General features: G+C 45.5%; 1 protein-coding gene across 1 annotated transcript in view; it reads left to right on the top strand.

The window, feature by feature from the left end:
* The window catches only part of CNIH3 (cornichon family AMPA receptor auxiliary protein 3), a 131,068-nt gene extending 119,252 nt beyond the window's left edge, over positions 1–11,816 (top strand). The window contains exon 6 of the mRNA XM_003275074.4: positions 10,588–11,816. Coding sequence (XP_003275122.3) covers positions 10,588–10,615 — 28 coding nt within the window. The 3' untranslated portion in view covers positions 10,616–11,816. The remainder of the gene's footprint in view (positions 1–10,587) is intronic.
* The last annotated feature ends 6,461 nt before the right edge of the window (positions 11,817–18,277 follow it).

The following is an 18,277-nucleotide window of genomic DNA, read 5'->3' as shown; positions in this document are numbered from 1 at the left end:
ATCCCTTTGGAGATAACTGGTGAAGTGCAGCTGGCTACTCCTTCTTCCCTATAGGGCTTCCTGCCTCTGACAATTCTGCAGCTCAGCCCACCAGGTTGCCTGTGGCCACAGGGGCTCGGGCTCATCCTCACTGTCCCTTGCCCCATGGCTTGTTTGCAAGGATTCTTGGGAACCATAACAGAGGCCCCAAACTCCCCACCCCAGCCCCACAGTGGCTGTCACGGTTCATAAAGTGGCATTTTGGGTCGCTAAATGCTTCATTTACAGTTTTCCCAATATTACATAACACCATTCCAATTAAGAAAAACCTGCTGACTTTGCAGTCCCATTTCAGGAGTCTCCCCTCTTTTCACCTCTCCGCTCAGAACATCCTAACTAAGCAGATAGCTATAAACAGACTGTCTTGTGGTTTGACACCCCAGAGAGTGCCTTTTCCGCAAATGTCTCCTCCTCCTTCCTGCTCCTCTTTGACTCATCTCTGGGAACTGTCACCTGTCACTTGCGATTCCATCATTACCTGTGGCAGGGCCATGGTGATCTCCAAACCTCCCGGTGATGTCTCCAGAAGGGCATGGTTGACAGCAGCCAGATGAAGAGGAGGAGGGGTCGGGATGCTGGACTGCACGCCACCCCTAGGTTTGGATTGGGCGGTAGCAGGCCAGAATGTGGCTGCATTTGTCCAGCATTTTTTATTTTTTATTTTTTTTTTAATTTTTTTATTTTTATTTTATTATTATACTTTAGGTTTTAGGGTACATGTGCACAATGTGCAGGTTTGTTACATATGTATACATGTGCCATGTTGGTTTGCTGCACCCATTAACTCGTCATTTAGCATTAGGTATATCTCCTAATGCTGTCCCTCCCCCTCCCCCCCACCCCACAACAGTCCCCGGAGTGTGATGTCCCCCTTCCTGTGTCCATGAGTTCTCATTGTTCAATTCCCACCTATGAGTGAGAACATGCGGTGTTTGGTTTTTTGTCCTTTTGATAGTTTACTGAGAATGATGGTTTCCAGTTTCATCCATGTCCCTACAAAGGACATGAACTCATCATTTTTTATGGCTGCATAGTATTCCATGGTGTATATGTGCCACATTTTCTTAATCCAGTCTATTGTTGTTGGACATTTGGGTTGGTTCCAAGTCTTTGCTATTGTGAATAGTGCCGCAATAAACATATGTGTGCATGTGTCTCTATAGCAGCATGATTTAGAGTCCTTTGGGTATATACCCAGGAATGGGATGGCTGGGTCAAATGGTATTTCTAGTTCTAGATCCCTGAGGAATCGCCACACTGACTTCCACAATGGTTGAACTAGTTTACAGTCCCACCAACAGTGTAAAAGTGTTCCTATTTCTCCACATCCTCTCTAGCACCTGTTGTTTCCTGACTTTTTAATGATGGCCATTCTAACTGGTGTGAGATGGTATCTCATTGTGGTTTTGATTTGCATTTCTCTGATGGCCAGTGATGATGAGCATTTTTTCATATGTTTTTTGGCTGCATAAATGTCTTCTTTTGAGAAGTGTCTGTTCATGTCCTTCGCCCACTTTTTGATGGGGTTGTTTGTTTTTTTCTTGTAAATTTGAGTTCATTGTAGATTCTGGATGTTAACCCTTTGTCAGATGAGTAGGTTGCAAAAATTTTCTCCCATTCTGTAGGTTCCCTGTTCACTCTGATGGTAGTTTCTTTTGCTGTGCAGAAGCTCTTTAGTTTAATGAGATCCCATTTGTCAATTTTGGCTTTTGTTGCCATTGCTTTTGGTGTTTTAGACATGAAGTCCTTGCCCATGCCTATGTCCTGAATGGTATTGCCTAGGTTTTCTTCTAGGGTTTTTATGGTTTTAGGTCTAACATGTAAGTCTTTAATCCATCTTGAGTTAATTTTTGTATAAGGTGTAAGGAAGGGATCCAGTTTCAGCTTTCTACATATGGCTAGCCAGTTTTCCCAGCACCATTTATTAAATAGGGAATCCTTTCCCCATTTCTTGTTTTTGTCAGGTTTGTCAAAGATCAGATAGTTGTCGATATGCGGCATTATTTCTGAGGGCTCTGTTCTGTTCCATTGATCTATGTCTCTGTTGTGGTACCAGTACCATGCTGTTTTGGTTACTGTAGCCTTGTAGTATAGTTTGAAGTCAGGTAGCGTGATGCCTCCAGCTTTGTTCTTTTGGCTTAGGATTGACTTGGTGATGCGGACTCTTTTTTGGTTCCATATGAACTTTAAAGTAGTTTTTTCCAATTCTGTGAAGAAAGTCATTGGTAGCTTGATGGGGATGGCATTGAATCTATAAATTACCTTGAGCAGTATGGCCATTTTCACGATATTGATTCTTCCAACCCATGAGCATGGAATGTTCTTCCATTTGTTTGTATCCTCTTTTATTTCATTGAGCAGTAGTTGGTAGTTCTCCTTGAAGAGGTCCTTCACATCCCTTGCAAGTTGTATTCCTAGGTATTTTAATCTCTTTGAAGCAATTGTGAATGGGAGTTCACTCATGATTTGGCTCTCTGTTTGTCTGTGATTGGTGTACAAGAATGCTTGTGATTTTTGTACATTGATTTTGTATCCTGAAACTTTGCTGAAGTTGCTAATCAGCTTAAGGGGATTTTGGGCTGAGACAGTGGGGTTTTCTAGATATACAATCATGTCTTCTGCAAACAGGGACAATTTGACTTCCTCTTTTCCTAATTGAATACCCTTTATTTCCTTCTCCTGCCTGATTGCCCTGGCCAGAACTTCCAGCACTAAGTTGAATAGGAGTGGTGAGAGAGGGCATCCCTGTCTTGTGCCAATTTTCAAAGGGAATGCTTCCAGTTTTTGCCCATTCAGTATGATATTGGCTGTGGGTCTGTCATAGATAGCTCTTATTATTTTGAGATACGTCCCATCAATACCTAATTTATTGAGAGTTTTTAGCATGAAGGGTTGTTGAATTTTGTCAAAGGCCTTTTCTGCATCTATTGAGATAATCATGTGGGTTTTGTCTTTGGTTCTGTTTATATGCTGGATTACATTTATTGATTTGCGTATGTTGAACCAGCCTTGCATCCCAGGGATGAAGCCCACTTGATCATGGTGTATAAGCTTTTCGATGTGCTGCTGGATTTGGTTTGCCAGTATTTTATTGAGGATTTTTGCATCAATGTTCATCAAGGATATTGGTCTAAAATTCTCTTTTTTGGTTGTGTCTCTGCCAGGCTTTGGTATCAGGACGATGCTGGCCTCATAAAATGTGTTAGGGAGGATTCCCTCTTTTTCTATTGATTGGAATAGTTTCAGAAGGAATGGTACCAGTTCCTCCTTGTACCTCTGGTAGAATTCGGCTGTGAATCCATCAGGTCCTGGACTCTTTTTGGTTGGTAAGCTATTGATTATTGCCACAATTTCGGAGCCTGTTATTGGTCTATTCAGAGATTCAACTTCTTCCTGGTTTAGTCTTGGGAGGGTTTATTTGTCGAGGAATTTATCCATTTCTTCTAGATTTTCTAGTTTATTTGCATAGAGGTGTTTGTAGTATTCTCTGATGGTAGATTGTATTTCTGTGGGATCGGTGGTGATATCCCCTTTTTCATTTTTTATTGCATCTATTTGATTCTTCTCTCTTTTCTTCTTTATTAGTCTTGCTAGCGGTCTATCAATTTTGTTGATCTTTTCAAAAAACCAGCTCCTGGATTCATTAATTTTTTGAAGGGTTTTTTTGTGTCTCTATTTCCTTCAGTTCTGCTCTGATTTTAGTTATTTCTAGCCTTCTGCTAGCTTTTGAATGTGTTTGCTCTTGCTTTTCTAGTTCTTTTAATTGTGATGTTAGGGTGTCAATTTTAGATCTTTCCTGCTTTCTGTTGTGGGCATTCAGTGCTATAAATTTCCCTCTACACACTGCTTTGAATGTGTCCCAGAGATTCTGGTATGTTGTGTCTTTGTTCTCGTTGGTTTCAAAGAACATCTTTATTTCTGCCTTCATTTCATTATGTACCCAGTAGTCATTCAGGAGCAGGTTGTTCAGTTTCCATGTAGTTGAGCGGTTTTGAGTGAGTTTCTTAATCCTGAGTTCTGGTTTGATTGCACTGTGGTCTGAGAGACAGTTTGTTATCATTTCTGTTCTTTTACATTTGCTGAGGAGTGCTTTACTTCCAACTATGTGGTCAATTTTGGAATAGGTGTGGTGTGGTGCTTAAAAAAATATTCTGTTGATTTGGGGTGGAGAGTTCTGTAGATGTCTATTAGGTCCACTTTGTGCAGAGCTGAGTTCAATTCCTGGATATCCTTGTTAACTTTCTGTCTCATTGATCTGTCTAACGTTGACAGTGGGGTGTTAAATTCTCCCATTATTATTGTGTGGGAGTTTAAGTCCCTTTGTAGGTCACTCAGGACTTGCTTTATGAATCTGGGTGCTCCTGTGTTGGGTGCATATATATTTAGTATAGTTAGCTCTTCTTGTTGAATTGATCCCTTTACCATTGTGTAATGGCCTTCTTTGTCTCTTTTGATCTTTGTTGGTTTAAAGTCTATTTTATCAGAGACTAGGATTGCAACCCCTGCCTTTTTTTGTTTTCCGTTTGCTTGATAGATCTTCCTCCATCCCTTTATTTTGAGTCTATGTGTGTCTCTGCACGTGAGATGGGTTTCCTGAATACAGCACACTGATGGGTCTTGACTCCTTATCCAATTTGCCGATCTCTGTCTTTTAATTGGAGCATTTAGCCCATTTACATTTAAAGTTAATATTGTTATGTGTGAATGTGATCCTGTCATTATGATGTTAGTTGGTTATTTTGCTTGTTAGTTGATGCAGTTTCTTCCTAGCCTCGATGATCTTTACAATTTGGCATGTTTTTGCAGTGGCTGGTACTGGTTGTTCCTTTCCATGTTTAGTGCTTCCTTCAGGGGCTCTTTTAGGGCAGGCCTGGTGGTCACAAAAATCACTCAGCATTTGCTTATCTGTAAAGTATTTTATTTCTCCTTCACTTATGAAGCTTAGTTTGGCTGGATATGAAATTCTGGGTTGAAAATTCTTTTCTTTAAGAATGTTGAATATCGGCCCCCACTCTCTTCTGGCTTGTAGAGTTTCTGCTGAGAGATCAGCTGTTAGTCTGATGGGCTTCCCCTTGTGGGTAACCCGACCTTTCTCTCTGGCTGCCCTTAACATTTTTTCCTTCATTTCAACTTTGGTGAATCTGACAATTATGTGTCTTGGAGTTGCTCTTCTCGAGGAGTATCTTTGTGGCGTTCTCTGTATTTCCTGAATCTGAATGTTGGCCTGCCTTGCTAGATTGGGGAAGTTCTCCTGGATATTGTCTTGCAGAGTGTTTTCCAACTTGGTTCCATTCTCCCCGTCATTTTCAGGTACACCAATCAGACGTAGGTTTGGTCTTTTCACATAGTCCCATATTTCTTGGAGGCTTTGTTCGTTTCTTTTTATTCTTTTTTCTCTAAACTTCCCTTCTGTCTTCATTTCATTCATTTCATCTTCCATCACTGATACCCTTTCTTCCAGTTGATCGCATCGGCTACTGAGGCTTCTGCAATCATCGCGTAGTTCTCGAAACTTGGCTTTCAGCTCCATCAGCTCCTTTAAGCCCTTCTCTCCACTGGTTATTCTAGTTATCCATTTGTCTAATTTTTTTTCAAAGTTTTTAACTTCTTTGCTATTGTTTTGAATTTCCTCCCATAGCTCGGAGTAGTTTGATCATCTGAAGCCTTCTTCTCTCAACTCGTCAAAGTCCTTCTCTGTCCAGCTTTGTTCCGTTGCTGGTGAGGAACTGCGTTCCTTTGGAGGAGGAGAGGTGCTCTGCTTTTTAGAGTTCCCAGTTTTTCTGCTCTGTTTTTTCCCCATCTTTGTGGTTTTATCTTCTTTTGGTCTTTGATGATGGTGATGTACAGATGGGTTTTTGGTGTGGATGTCCTTTCTGTTTGTTAGTTTTCCTTCTACCAGACAGGATCCTCAGCTGCAGGTCTGTTGGCGTTTGCTAGAGGTCCACTCCAGACCCTGTTTGGCTGGGTGTCAGCAGCGGTGGCTGCAAAACAGCAGATTTTCGTGAGACCACAAATTCAGCTGTCTGATAGTTCCTCTGGAAGTTTTGTCTCAGAGGAGTACCTGGCCGAGTGAGGTGTCAGTCTGTCCCTACTGGGGGGTGCCTCCCAGTTAGGCTGCTTGGGGGTCAGGGACCCACTTTAGGAGGCAGTCTGTCCGTTCTCAGATCTCCAGCTGTGTGCTGGGATAACCACTACTCTCTTCAAAGCTGTCAGACAGGGACATTTAAGTCTGCAGAGGTTCCTGCTGACTTTTTGTTTGTCTGTGCCCTGCCCCTGGAGGTGGAGCCTACAGAGGCAGGCAGGCCTCCTTGAGCTGTGGTGGGCTCCACCCAGTTCGAGCTTCCTGGCTGCTTTGTTTACCTAAGCAAGCCTGGGCAATGATAGGCGCCCCTCCCCCAGCCTCGCTGCCGCCTTGCAGTTTGATCTCAGACTGCTGTGCTAGCAATCAGCGAGACTCCGTGGGCATAGCACCCTCCAAGCCAGGTGCGGGACACAATCTCCTGGTGTGCCGTTTTCCAAGCCTGTTGGAAAAGCACAGTATTAGGGTGGGACTGACCCGATTTTCCAGGTGCCATCTGTTACCCCTTTCTTTGACTAGGAAAGGGAACTCCTTGACCCCTTGTGCTTCCCGAATGAGGCAATGCCTCGCCCTGCTTTGGCTCGCGCACAGTGCGCTGCACTGAGTGTCCTGCACCCACTGTTTGGCACTCCCTAGTGAGATGAACCCGGTACCTCAAACGGAAATGCAGAAATCACCTGTCTTCTGTGTCGCTCACGCTGGGAGCTGTAGACTGGAGCTGTTCCTATTCAGCCATCTTGGCTCCACCTATTTTTTAATTTTTATTTAAAGATGGGGGTCTCCCTGTTTTGCCCAGGCTGGAGTGCAGTGGTGCCATCACTGCTCACTGCATCCTTGAACTCGGCTCAAGCTATTCTCCCAGCTTAACCTGAGTAGCTGGGACTGCAGGTGTGTGTCACCATGCCCGGCTAATTTTTTTTTTTTTTTATTTTAAAATTTTTTGTAGAGATGGGGTTTCACTGTGTTGCCCAGGCAGGTCTTGAACTCTTGGGCCCAAGTGACCCTTCTGCCTCAGCCTCCCAAAGTTCTGACATTTAAAAATGAGCCAGGCTTTGTGCTCAGAGCTTTGCACGTATTGCTCAATTTATAAGATAAATACTATCCTCACTCACATATGAAAAATGAACTGAATCTGAGAAGTCAGATAATTTTCCTGAATTCCAGCTAATAGTGTCACAGCGGTAAGTAGTACGTCTTGAGTCCGGTTTCAAAGACTGAACTCCTTTTTCCTTTTCCTTTTTTCTTTTTCTTTTTTTTGAGGGTATCACTCTGTCTCCCAGGCTGGACTACAATGGCAAGATCATAGCTTGCCGCAGCCTTGAACTCCAGGCTCAAGGGATCCTCTTGCCTTAGCCTCCTCAGTAGCTGGAATTATAGGCATGTACCACCATGCTCAGCTAATTTTTGTATTTTTCTGTAGAGAAAGGGTTTTGCCATGTTGCCCAGGCTGGTCTTGAACTCCTGGGCTCATGTGATCTATCCGCCTCAGCCTCCCAAAGTGCCGGGATTACAGGCATGAGCCACCGTGCCCAGTAGCTCTTAACTGCTGGCTATCTTAGAAAACCTCTAGAAAAGTCTTTATCAAAGTGTGGGGTAAGGAAGGGAGGAAGGTGTGCTTTTTAAAAATGCAGATTGCTGGGCTTATAGCTACCTATTGAAACTTTCCAGGGCTGGGCTCTGTGTTTTAAACAAGCTCTCTGGACAATCCTGATGCACACCTTGGTGGCTCTGGAGCATTCTACTTGGTTCTGCCTTCCCTCCCCTTTACATCCCCAGTGTCTGCAGACTCTCTGGGGTGCTCTGGGATGTTTACTGCTCCAGCTGGCAGGGAGCCTGATGGTCTTTGAAGCCTCCGGAGATTTCTGCGGTGCCCAGTGGGTTCACCTAAGTCTTTCTGACTCCAAGTCTGAACTATTTAACAACCAAAGGCTTGTCAGATGGGTTCCTGTCTTGGGAAACCTACAGAGCGTGGACAAAGCCGTCGTGGGCTTAGGGACTTGACACTTCGGAGGTCAGGTTTCTTCCCTGCAGTGTGCTCAACGATGCTTTCTTTGTGGAGCCACAGACTTCCCCTTCTGCAGAGTCATGGGCTGAGTGGCCTCTCCCCAGAGACAGCACTGTCTTTCCTCTAAGCCAACAGAATGAGACCATTGTTTTCATTAGCTCCTGCCCCTTTAGCCTGGGATCCACCTCAGTGTGGATGAAGACGGAGGCAAGACATTCCCTCATTTCAGTTTTGTTGCAGTAACTGCTGGAGCCAAGGCGTCGCGGGGAAGAAGCCATATGAATTCACAGGGAGGGGAAGCGGCTGTGTGTGCTTCGCTGCGGGGGTGGGAGGGGGCGGAGTGGGGAGGTCTTGGCAGCTCCTCTCGGTTAGATGGGTGTGATTGTTCTGTAACCGAGTGTGTTCCAAACAGTCTGTTTGACTGTTTGTCCTCTAGTTTATTACTTCAGTTTGGCCCTGCCTTCATGATACATGTGTTAATTGCTTTGTTTCTAAAACAAAATTGGAAACAGTTCCTGCAGCCTCACTGGGACCCTGGGTGGCCGCCACGGACACCCACATTCTTTGTTGAATCTGGCCCCTTGGTGCTCTTTGGGGCTGCTTGAAAGACTCTGTTTCTCCCACCTTAGGAGCTGCCAGCCCCTCAGATCTGGAGCTGGTGGAGAGCACAGCAGCGTCAGCGCAGGCCACCGTGGGAGAGAGGGAAGGGGACTCGTGTATGCAGAGCCATGTCTGAACTGAGCTCAGGGCTAGAGACCCACACAACAGCGGGGAAGATGGGGTTGATGGTTTATGGTTTGAGCTTCCTGAGGGGCTACTGAGGACTTTGCAGAGGTTAAGAAATGTGTCTCAGGTCTCTGCTAATAAGTAGCAACATCTGGCTTCAGAGCCTGTGCTCTTTATCCTGTTTGAACCGCATGGCACCCATCACCCCACTTCTCAGGTTGCCTTGTGGACCAGGTGATATTTGAGGGTTGTGTTAGAAGGGAACTAGCTAATGCAGATACTAATACTAGCTAGTGAGCCCAGTGTGAACAGTGTCTGCTCTGTAGAAAGATTGTGTTCAAACCTGAAGTAGTAGGACCACCCTCCTGCGTGGTTATTCTGGATCATGCCTGTTCCTCCTCAGGTTTATTTCTCTCCATCTATGTTATTTATGGTTTAGTTGTTCCTTGACACTGGAGACCATGTTGGTTTCATTCATCTCTGCGTCTGCAGTGTCCTGGCCTGTGCCTGGCACTCACTGAATCCTCATGGTTTGTTGTTACAGCTATGCTTCCTCAAGGCAGGAATTGGGGCTGCACACTCACCATTTTCCCCAGCATTGAGAATAGTGTCTGGCATGCAGCAGGTGCTCAATAAACATTAAATGAAAGAATGAATGAAAGTGAGTAAACAAAGGTATCCACTTGAGACTTAGTACTGTCATGCAAAAAGCACTGGCTTTGGAGTTAGGATGTGGCTTCTCCCCTTCTCCCCCTGCTGTCACTCCTCATCTGGCCCTCAGCTTCCCCAAGTAGCGTAAGTCCCTCTTGCTCCAGGTCTGACCAGTGGTTCTCTGTGCACATGAGGTGTGTGAGGTTCCTGGAGATGGAACTTCAGCTACTCAGAGGAGCTCATTGGGCCTCCACAGCTGCATAGGGTTAGAAGTCAAACCTTTTCATTTCTTTCCTTCGGTTTTACTTCTTGGATGAATCTTTTTTTCTCACTATAATGTGAAAAGATAGTTGGTTTCTTTTTCTGTGAAATAGACAAAGAGGTATATTTTGGTGCAGATCATTCCTCAGCCTTGCAAAATTAACCTGAAGCCCTTACTAAGAGCACAGGGATACATGTCCCCTTCACCCCACTCTTAGTAGTATTGGGGCCATACTTTAGGTCACACGCTTTTAATGCATGTTTAATTCCTGGAGTCCATTAAAAATAGGAGGGCCAGGGAGTTACCCAATCAAGAATTCATTGAGTTCTGGTGCCCAGAGGGCTTATGTTCCCACGCTGGCCTTTGCAATAGTGATGATGATCTTTCCCCCAGCACTAACATATTATCCAGCATCATCTGGGAGCCCCTGGACACGACCGACATGCAAGCACATGGCAGCTGGTGGCAGAAAGAATCCACTGCACCCCCACCTCCACCCCCAGACCTACCCTGCAATTGCACAAAAAGGAAGACAACCATAATAATCATCCTGATGGGAATAATAATAGGCACTTAGAGCAATCACATCTTTTATCCAAGGGATACAATATGCTCTCCCAAAAAATGTTTATTCCAGTGTTGCGGGAAGTAGAAGGGGCACAGTAGTGGAGTCGGCGAGATGCTGTAGTGACAGGAATGAGGGAGAAGCCAAGGGGTCTGGCCTCTGGAAGGTCCCTCTCCTGAGGGGCAGCCTGAGTCCTCTGTGGGCTTCTACTAACACCTTCTTCTCCTTTTTTTTTTTTTTTTTTTTTTTTTTGCATTCAGCATGATCTACACTTTAGTGAGCTCTTAACGCAAAGACCATGCACGTCATCAGAGACTGAGATGGGAGAGGCCTGAGACGGAGAGGTGCATTTCTGCTGGTGACTGGAGGAGGGACCAGAATGAGGATATGTGAGAAATAAACCTGGCAGGCAGTCAGACTGAATGGGAGCTGGGATCACGCAGCAGCCGGGAGCCGAGTTAACCCTGCGTGTCTGTCTCACCCTATTTGTCAATCTTTGGCATTCGAATTCCACACACGGGATCCTAGAGCCCTTCCGAGCATCAGTGGTGTGGGGGAGTAGGTGACGAAACACTAGACCTCTCCTGAGAGAGAGTTGCTGCTTCCTGAATCCGCTTCATTGAACAGCACCTTGCAAGTTCACACTGAGTTCCTGGGCCATGGGAGCGGAGGCTGGAAGGCCGCAAGGTGCTTGCTAAGAAACAGAATGATCCAGAGTCAAGGCCAAGTCTGCAGGGACCTGTTGAAAGCCTCAAGAATGTCTTGGCTGCCCAAGACTCTTGTTGCCTTTCTTCCAAGCCATGGCCACGCCCTTTTTCTCAAATGGGAGGGGCTGGAGGGTGTGTGGGATTTGCCTTCAGCTGTAACCAGCCTTGAGCCTGCTGGGCTATTTTCAGCTGAGGAAGGGTGAATATAGGAAAAATTGATTTTTGAAACGTTTGCAACATGTTCAAGGTGTTAGTTCTCTACCACACAAGTTGTATTCTTCTTTTGCCACCTCAAACCATCACAGAGTCATTAAATGCAAATCAATTGGTCAATGCTAGTCAAAGCTATGTTCTTACAAAAACCCCAGACAGCTCAGAGCTCAGAAAATCCTGTGGAGTGGCTGCTCTGTACCGTGGGCATCCGGCAGCCAGGAAGTAAGACAACATAATTATAACTTCATTTTATGATGCTGCATCATTTGTACTGTTTAGGTCGACGTGAGGACATCATCTTATTTAGAATTTTCCATTTGGCATTCTCTTTTGGGTGGGAGTTATGCTGGGGGTTGTAAATAATGACAAGGCTGAGATTTTTATGATGTTTAAATTGGGCACAATGATTTTGACCTTATTCCCCAAACTTCTTTTCTTTTCTACTGTTTAACATACACAGGCTATTTATACACGTCCCCAGCTCCCATCTGAAACCTGTGACTCAGGTTTATGAATGGTGTTTGTGTAGCAACACATTGTGTGCTATGTTTATTAAAATGCAGCGACAACTTGAGTGTCTCACTTAACTGGCTCTCTCATTTCAACCATTACAGCTGAATTTGTCTACATATGGTTGGAAAACTGATAGGAAGAAAAGGCAAATTTTCAAAAAGGCATCATGCTGCTAAAAATTCTTTGGAAAACAAAATGCAGACTTTTACTCTGAGGTTTATGGTATGAAACTGGAGAATTTGAGATGATGATTTTGGGAGAAGGCTTCCTCTTGGCCAATGCCCTTTTTACCGACCAGGTAACTGTTGTTAGGGATAGAGCTACCTTTTGGCTGCTTGGGCCTGGCTTTGGCTTCATTCCTGAGAAGACTAGTGACCCTCATCCAGAGAGGCAAGCCTTGGATGGCAGGCTGCAGACGCTAATCTAACCGCACAGCCGTCCTGCAAATGCAACTAGATGTAGAAGGTGAATGGTCCATGTTACTTCTCACCATGGAGCTGTTTTGTTTCTATACTCTGCCTCCTTTCAAAAAGATTTGAAGTGGCTGGTAATAGGAGACGCAAGTACACAAAGACCATTAAAATGGAAGTAGAAATGTCTTTTTTTTTTTTTTTTTTTTTTTTTTTTTTTGAGACAGGGTCTCACTCTGTCACCCAGGCTGGAGTGCAGTAGGGCAGTCACGGCTCTCTGCAGCTTTGACCTTCCTGGGCTCAGGTGATGCTCCCACCTCAGCCTCCCCAGCAGACTACAGGTGCGCACCACCATGCGTGGCTAGTTTTTGTATTTTTTGTAGAGATGGGGTTTTGCCATGTTGCCCAGGCTGGTCTCAAACTCTTGGGCTCAAGCAATCTGCTCACCTTCACCTCCCAAAGTGGGGTTATAGGCTGAGCCACTGCCACTGGCCTGACAGCTCTTATATTTATGAAAAAGAAACATCCAGATATTTCGCTCCCACAAGTTGTGATTGGGAAATAATTCTCGTGATCTGTTGGGAGTTTCAGTGAATTTTCAGTTCCTGGGAGAAGCTAATCTTGATGATAAAGATAAGAGTAAAGGGCACAGTTGATGGGGTACGTGCTGTTTGCCAGGCACTGTGTTAAATGCTCACATGGTGACCTCACCCACCCCTCACAGTGATCATGCACAGCAGGTTAGCTGTTCTCATCCCCATGTCACCCATGAGAGAACTAGGGAGCCTCAGGGAAGGCGAGTCCTCCGTAGGTGAAGTAGCACAGAACAAGGGCTTGATGCTCTGAAGAAGTGGCCAAATAATGACAGTTATAAACCAAGGCACCTGGCAGTGATCTAGATGCTTCATATGCTTTTCCCTGATCCTCGTGACAGTACCACAAGGTGGATATGATCTCTCTTTTATAGATGAGGAAACTGAGAAGAGGAGTCACTTGCAGAGATCCACAGCTAGTGACGGGTATGTCTAGCTGTAGCTGGGATTTAAACCCAAGTCCGCCTCTTCTCACATAATTTTGTTCTTATTGCACAGTCTCTTATTGTGTATCCCACAGAGGTGACCAAAGGGAAGAAGAGAGGAAAAGCAGGAGAAACTCCTCTGTTTTCCAAAATACAAAGTGAATATTTTCCTTGAGAGACGAAGAGCTCACCTTTCCAAGCATGCGTCAAGGAGAGAGCTTCCCAGTGGGGCAAAGTCATCTCCTGAAGGTGGTGTTGGTGAACTGGTTCCCATCCTTTAGAGAGGTAGAGCTATAGGCCTGGTGCAGCTGTGCCCAAAGGGTCAGAGGGGAACCTGGAAGAGTCACTTAAAGCTCACTTTTCACTTTGCTAAGGTGGAAGAATAATGGCACCTACCACACTGGCTTTCTATAAAGATTAGATGAGTTCATACCTGCAAAGAACTTAGAACAGTACCCTGCGTGTGGTCAGCACGCTCACTGTAGAGGGCGAGTCTTCCCTGCCATCTGGGCCAATCCATTGTTGTGTTGCTATAAAGGAATACCCGAGCCTGGGTAATTTGTGAAGAAAAGAGATTTACTTGGCTCACAGTTCTGCGGGCTGTACGAGCATGGCTCCTGCCTCTGGTGAGGGCCCCAGGAAGCTTCTAATCATGGTGGAAGACAAAGGGAGAGCAGGCGTGTCACGTGGTGAAGAGCGAGAGAGAGAAGGGAGAGGTTTCACATTAAGCCAGATTTCATGTGAACTGAGCGAGAATGCACTCATCCCCAAGGGGATGGCGTTAAGCCATTCATGAGGGATCTGCCCCCACGATCCAGTCACCTTCTACCAGGCCCCACCTCCAACACTGGCAATCACATTTCAATATGAGATTTGGAGGGGACAAACATCCAAACTATCACCATCCTTACTCTGCCCTGTGCCCATTCCAGGGCAAGGTCCCTCCCTTTGGAAGGACCATGAAGCCAACTGGCCACGTGGAACAGGAGTGAAGATTCCTGGATGCTGCCATCCTCCCGAGGCCCCATTCCTGTCTATAGTATCCTGAATGGATGTCAGGCTGGGACCTGACCCCTCTTTTCAGTGTCATGTTCTCTGACAATAATGATAACCACTGCCGTCGAGTACTTGCTATGTGCTGGATGCTCTGCAAAGCACTTGATATATGTAGTCTCATTTAATCCCCACATCAATATGATGGAATGGGAATGATTGTTGTCTTCGATGCATAGTTGAAAATATTAAAGCTTACAGAGGTCTAGCAATTGAACCAAGGTCACAATTGTTAATAAGTCATGGAGCCTAGACTTCCACCCAAGTCCTTTTGACTCCAAGGCTTTGACCATTTTCTCATTCCTGAAAGGGTGATAGAGTCCAGGAGGGCAGTGGGATGTGAGATAGAAGAGAAAAGGGGATGACGACAGGACAGCAGTGTGGCTCCGCTGAGCTCACATGTTTCCCAGCAAGCAGTTCTATGTGAATGACTTTATAATCGGAAGGATTTTGGCTACAGGATCTTGTGCAAACTTCTTAACCTTTAGAGACTCAATTTTCTTATCTGTAAAATGAGGTTAATAATACCTCCCTTTCAGTATTCTTGTGATAAGTAAATTATGTACAGAATGCTTGTTGAGCCTGTCTCACAATTGGTGCTCAACAAATCTCGGTCCTCAGTGCTCCACCCGACGGCACTTCCCTTCAAAGAGGGGAAGGGAGAATTATGGAGATAAAAATGGGTAAAATGCTTCTTCTGGTAACACATGACTACAGTCAATGAATCTTAGCTCCCTCCTTTCCCCTCTCCATCTTTGGGGTGGACTGTTCCAGGCATGCAACATGGGTAGCAGAGCTCAGCCCTTTCAAGAAAATCTCCCCTTTGCATCCTATTTTTAGATTTGATAATTGCACCAATGTTGAATAAAGTTGTCATCGTTATGACAGTTTTGTTCTCCTACGTAAGAGGTGAATGCAGCCAGCAAAATGCTTTGACAACAATTAATTGCACTCATGCTGTGTCGTTACACAGATCCATTTCCATAACTCTTTCTCTTCCTGGACTTGGGCTGTTCTGTTTTCATCTGTGCTCTGGCAAATGACTGTTTGGGCAGAGCCTTCTCCAGGCCTCGGAGCTGCCGGTCCAAGCTGGATATCTTGGGGCTGACTGTGTTCCTGAGGCTCAGGCAGAAGGCACTACTCACTGTGGGCGTTTGAGGGGGCATCCTGAGACATGCCCTGTGACTTGGCTCATCCCAGGCAGAGGAGAGGAGGAGCTGACCAAGGGAGTAAGCCTTCAGGACACAACCACATATTCTAGGGAAAGGTGGGGGCAAGTTTTAGCTTTTTTTTTTAGACCAAGTCTCACTCTGTTGCCTGGGCTGGAGTGCAGGGTCATGATCTCAGCTCACTGCAACCTCCACCTCCTGGGTTCAAGTGATTCTCCTGCCTCAGCCTCCTGAGTAGCTGGGATTACAGGTGCCTGCCACCACGCCCAGCTAATTTTTGTATTTTTAGTAGAGATGGGGTTTCACCATGTTGGCCAGGCTGGTCTCAAACTCCTGACCTCAGGTGATCCACCCGCCTCAGCCTCGAAAAGTGCTGGGATTACAGGCATGAGCCACCACGCCCGGCCAAGTTTTAGCTCTGTCCAGTTTAGCAGGGAGCAGGCTTTCCTTGTGGGGAGCGGCACATGATGGAAGCATTTCACACAGCTGCATTTGCAGAGGGAGACCTCAGTGCCCACACGTCGGACTGGGTTTCAGTTGCTGCCAATGATCCAGAAATAGAAATAGAAACAGGGTCAAAACAGCCACAACAAAACAGCATTTTCCAGGCTTTGCTCCCACTCATCCACTCTGTGGTCATTTCTGCCCCTGTTAAATTCTGCCTAGATAGTTTTGGATACGCCAAGGGTGCTATGAACTTGACCTCTTAGCTACCACGTGTTGCCCACATTTCTTCCCAGCCAGTGGTGTGTGTGCTAAAGCTGACTTGTACAAGCTTATGAAAGCCAACTGTTTAGTTTTTTAGGGATTTTACTAAATAGTTATTAAACAGAGCCATTATTAAAACTGAAATAATGTAAGCTTACAATTAAATAAATAATTTAAAAAACAAAGGTAATACCTAGTCAAACTCACCACTTCCCAATTATTTTACTACATTTTACTTGAGGCTATGTCTGTTGTATCTGTGGCAGAAATGCTATGTGACGGTATGCTGCTGTGTATCTCTTCCCAGCTTTGCATCCAGTGATGACCCATTGATTGCTTGAAATTGGCCGTGGTGAGAGTATTTACTCTCTGTGGATGTCCCCCTCCCTCGCCATTCTTAGGGCAATTCCTCTACATGCACGGCCTCCTCTAGGCAGGCCAGTCTCCTCACTGGACCCCAGAGTACCTCAAGGGGCGGACACATACCTTTTGGCTTAAAGAATCAACAGTCTGAAAAGGTGTTTTTATGTCCTGGAGTTTGACGGCCTGACAGCCAGCAGAGAGACTTAAATGCCACCACAATGTTTCTGTTCAAACATCAAACAGGAGTCTGAGCAGTAAACCTTGTCCTTTTCAAAAATGCTTGACACATCAGAAAAACAAGCTCACCTTTCTGGCGGTTTTATATTTCTGATCTTCTAGAGCAGAGGAGGTAGGGAAAGTGAGAGCCCCACTAAATACCAGTCCCCACATCAAATTATAATGAAACCCATCAATCAGGCCCCCATGCCTGGGACAGTCTGTTTTGATTGCTGCAATCAAAACAGCAGGGCAGCACTAGAGGCTTTGGGGGAAATTTTGTAAGTGGCTTCCTAGGACAGATCTTGCGATGCTGTTCTTATTTTCCCAGAGCTAAGTTGAAAATAAGTGTGATGTTGAGGTCACTTCCTAGACTCTACAAGCCCTCTCAGTGAAATGGAGATGCCCAGCCGATGAGCCAGATCCCCAAAGGATGGTTAGGAACCCTGCACCGTAGCGGACCGGTCTTTAAAATCGGCAGTTCCATGTTCTTCAGTAATATTTTATGCTTGCATTCAAAACACCTGTGCCCCGAGATGTAGCGCACACCTAATGGTGTTACAGGTACCAGTGGAAAAATTAGTCATAAGGATCCAACGGCAGCTCTAGCATAACCACTTCTAGGTGAAAATAAGAAAATGAGGCCAGATCACATTTTTCATTTGAGACACATGCCCCCCAGGTCTGCACTACTGGGAAACCCCAACATAGGTTTCAGCCTCACAGTTTGAGGAAGCCCAGCCCATGCCAGGTGCAGACGTTCAGCCCCAGTTGGATAATGATACTTTCTAGGGAGCTAACTAGTGGTAACCCAACAGCGCTGGTTCACGGGAGGTGGAAGGCCATCCTGATTGAGTACCGTGGGGCTTTGCATTTGACCCTGTCCTCTTCACTGCTTATTATCAGTGACTTTCAGATGAAGGCAATTGATCAATTCTGGGCTAACACAAAACTGAAAAGGATTCAATCAGGACAGGAAGAGATTTTTTAAAGAATATCAGAAGCTCAGACTTACTAGAGGAAATACAATAGGCATACATGAAAGGTCTTAAGATTGGGCTCAAAAAAGTCAGCAGCAAAATATAGAAGGGGTGAAGGCAATCACGTGCTTTAGGAGGAACATTGAGAAATCTGAGCCTACCCGTAGCAGGGCATCCAGAGTCAATTTCCTAGGACTGAGGAGAGAAGTCTAAAAGACTGTCTTCAAAGACATGAAGCCTCCGAGGGAAGAAACCAGGACTTGGGTGAAAACAGCACCCCCACCCCACCCCTTGCTCTTCAGATGGTGTTGGTTGAAGCAGTTGCTTCCCAATGAGGGTTCTGGAGAGGTGTTAGGCGAAAGGACCGTTCTGTGGTCAAATGTGTGTGGAACTGCTGGGCTAAACACAAGCAGTCCTTTTCAAATCTGTCTCAGCGGGAGCCCTTGGTCAGAAGCACCAAGAGGGGCACTGTTTGCAAAGCACTTTTCTGTGAAAGGCAGCAGTGGAGACTCAGCAGGGAGAGGCATGGGGCAGAGCTTTCTGGGTTTGATGGAAGACTGAGGGATGAGTGTGTACCGTGGGATGGAACGGTTCCAAATA

Source organism: Nomascus leucogenys, chromosome 5, assembly GCF_006542625.1.
Source record: "Nomascus leucogenys isolate Asia chromosome 5, Asia_NLE_v1, whole genome shotgun sequence".
Classification (NCBI taxonomy): Eukaryota; Metazoa; Chordata; class Mammalia; order Primates; family Hylobatidae; genus Nomascus; species Nomascus leucogenys.
The sequence above is the reverse complement of the archived record's forward strand: the minus strand, read 5'-3'. Positions and strand labels throughout refer to the sequence as shown.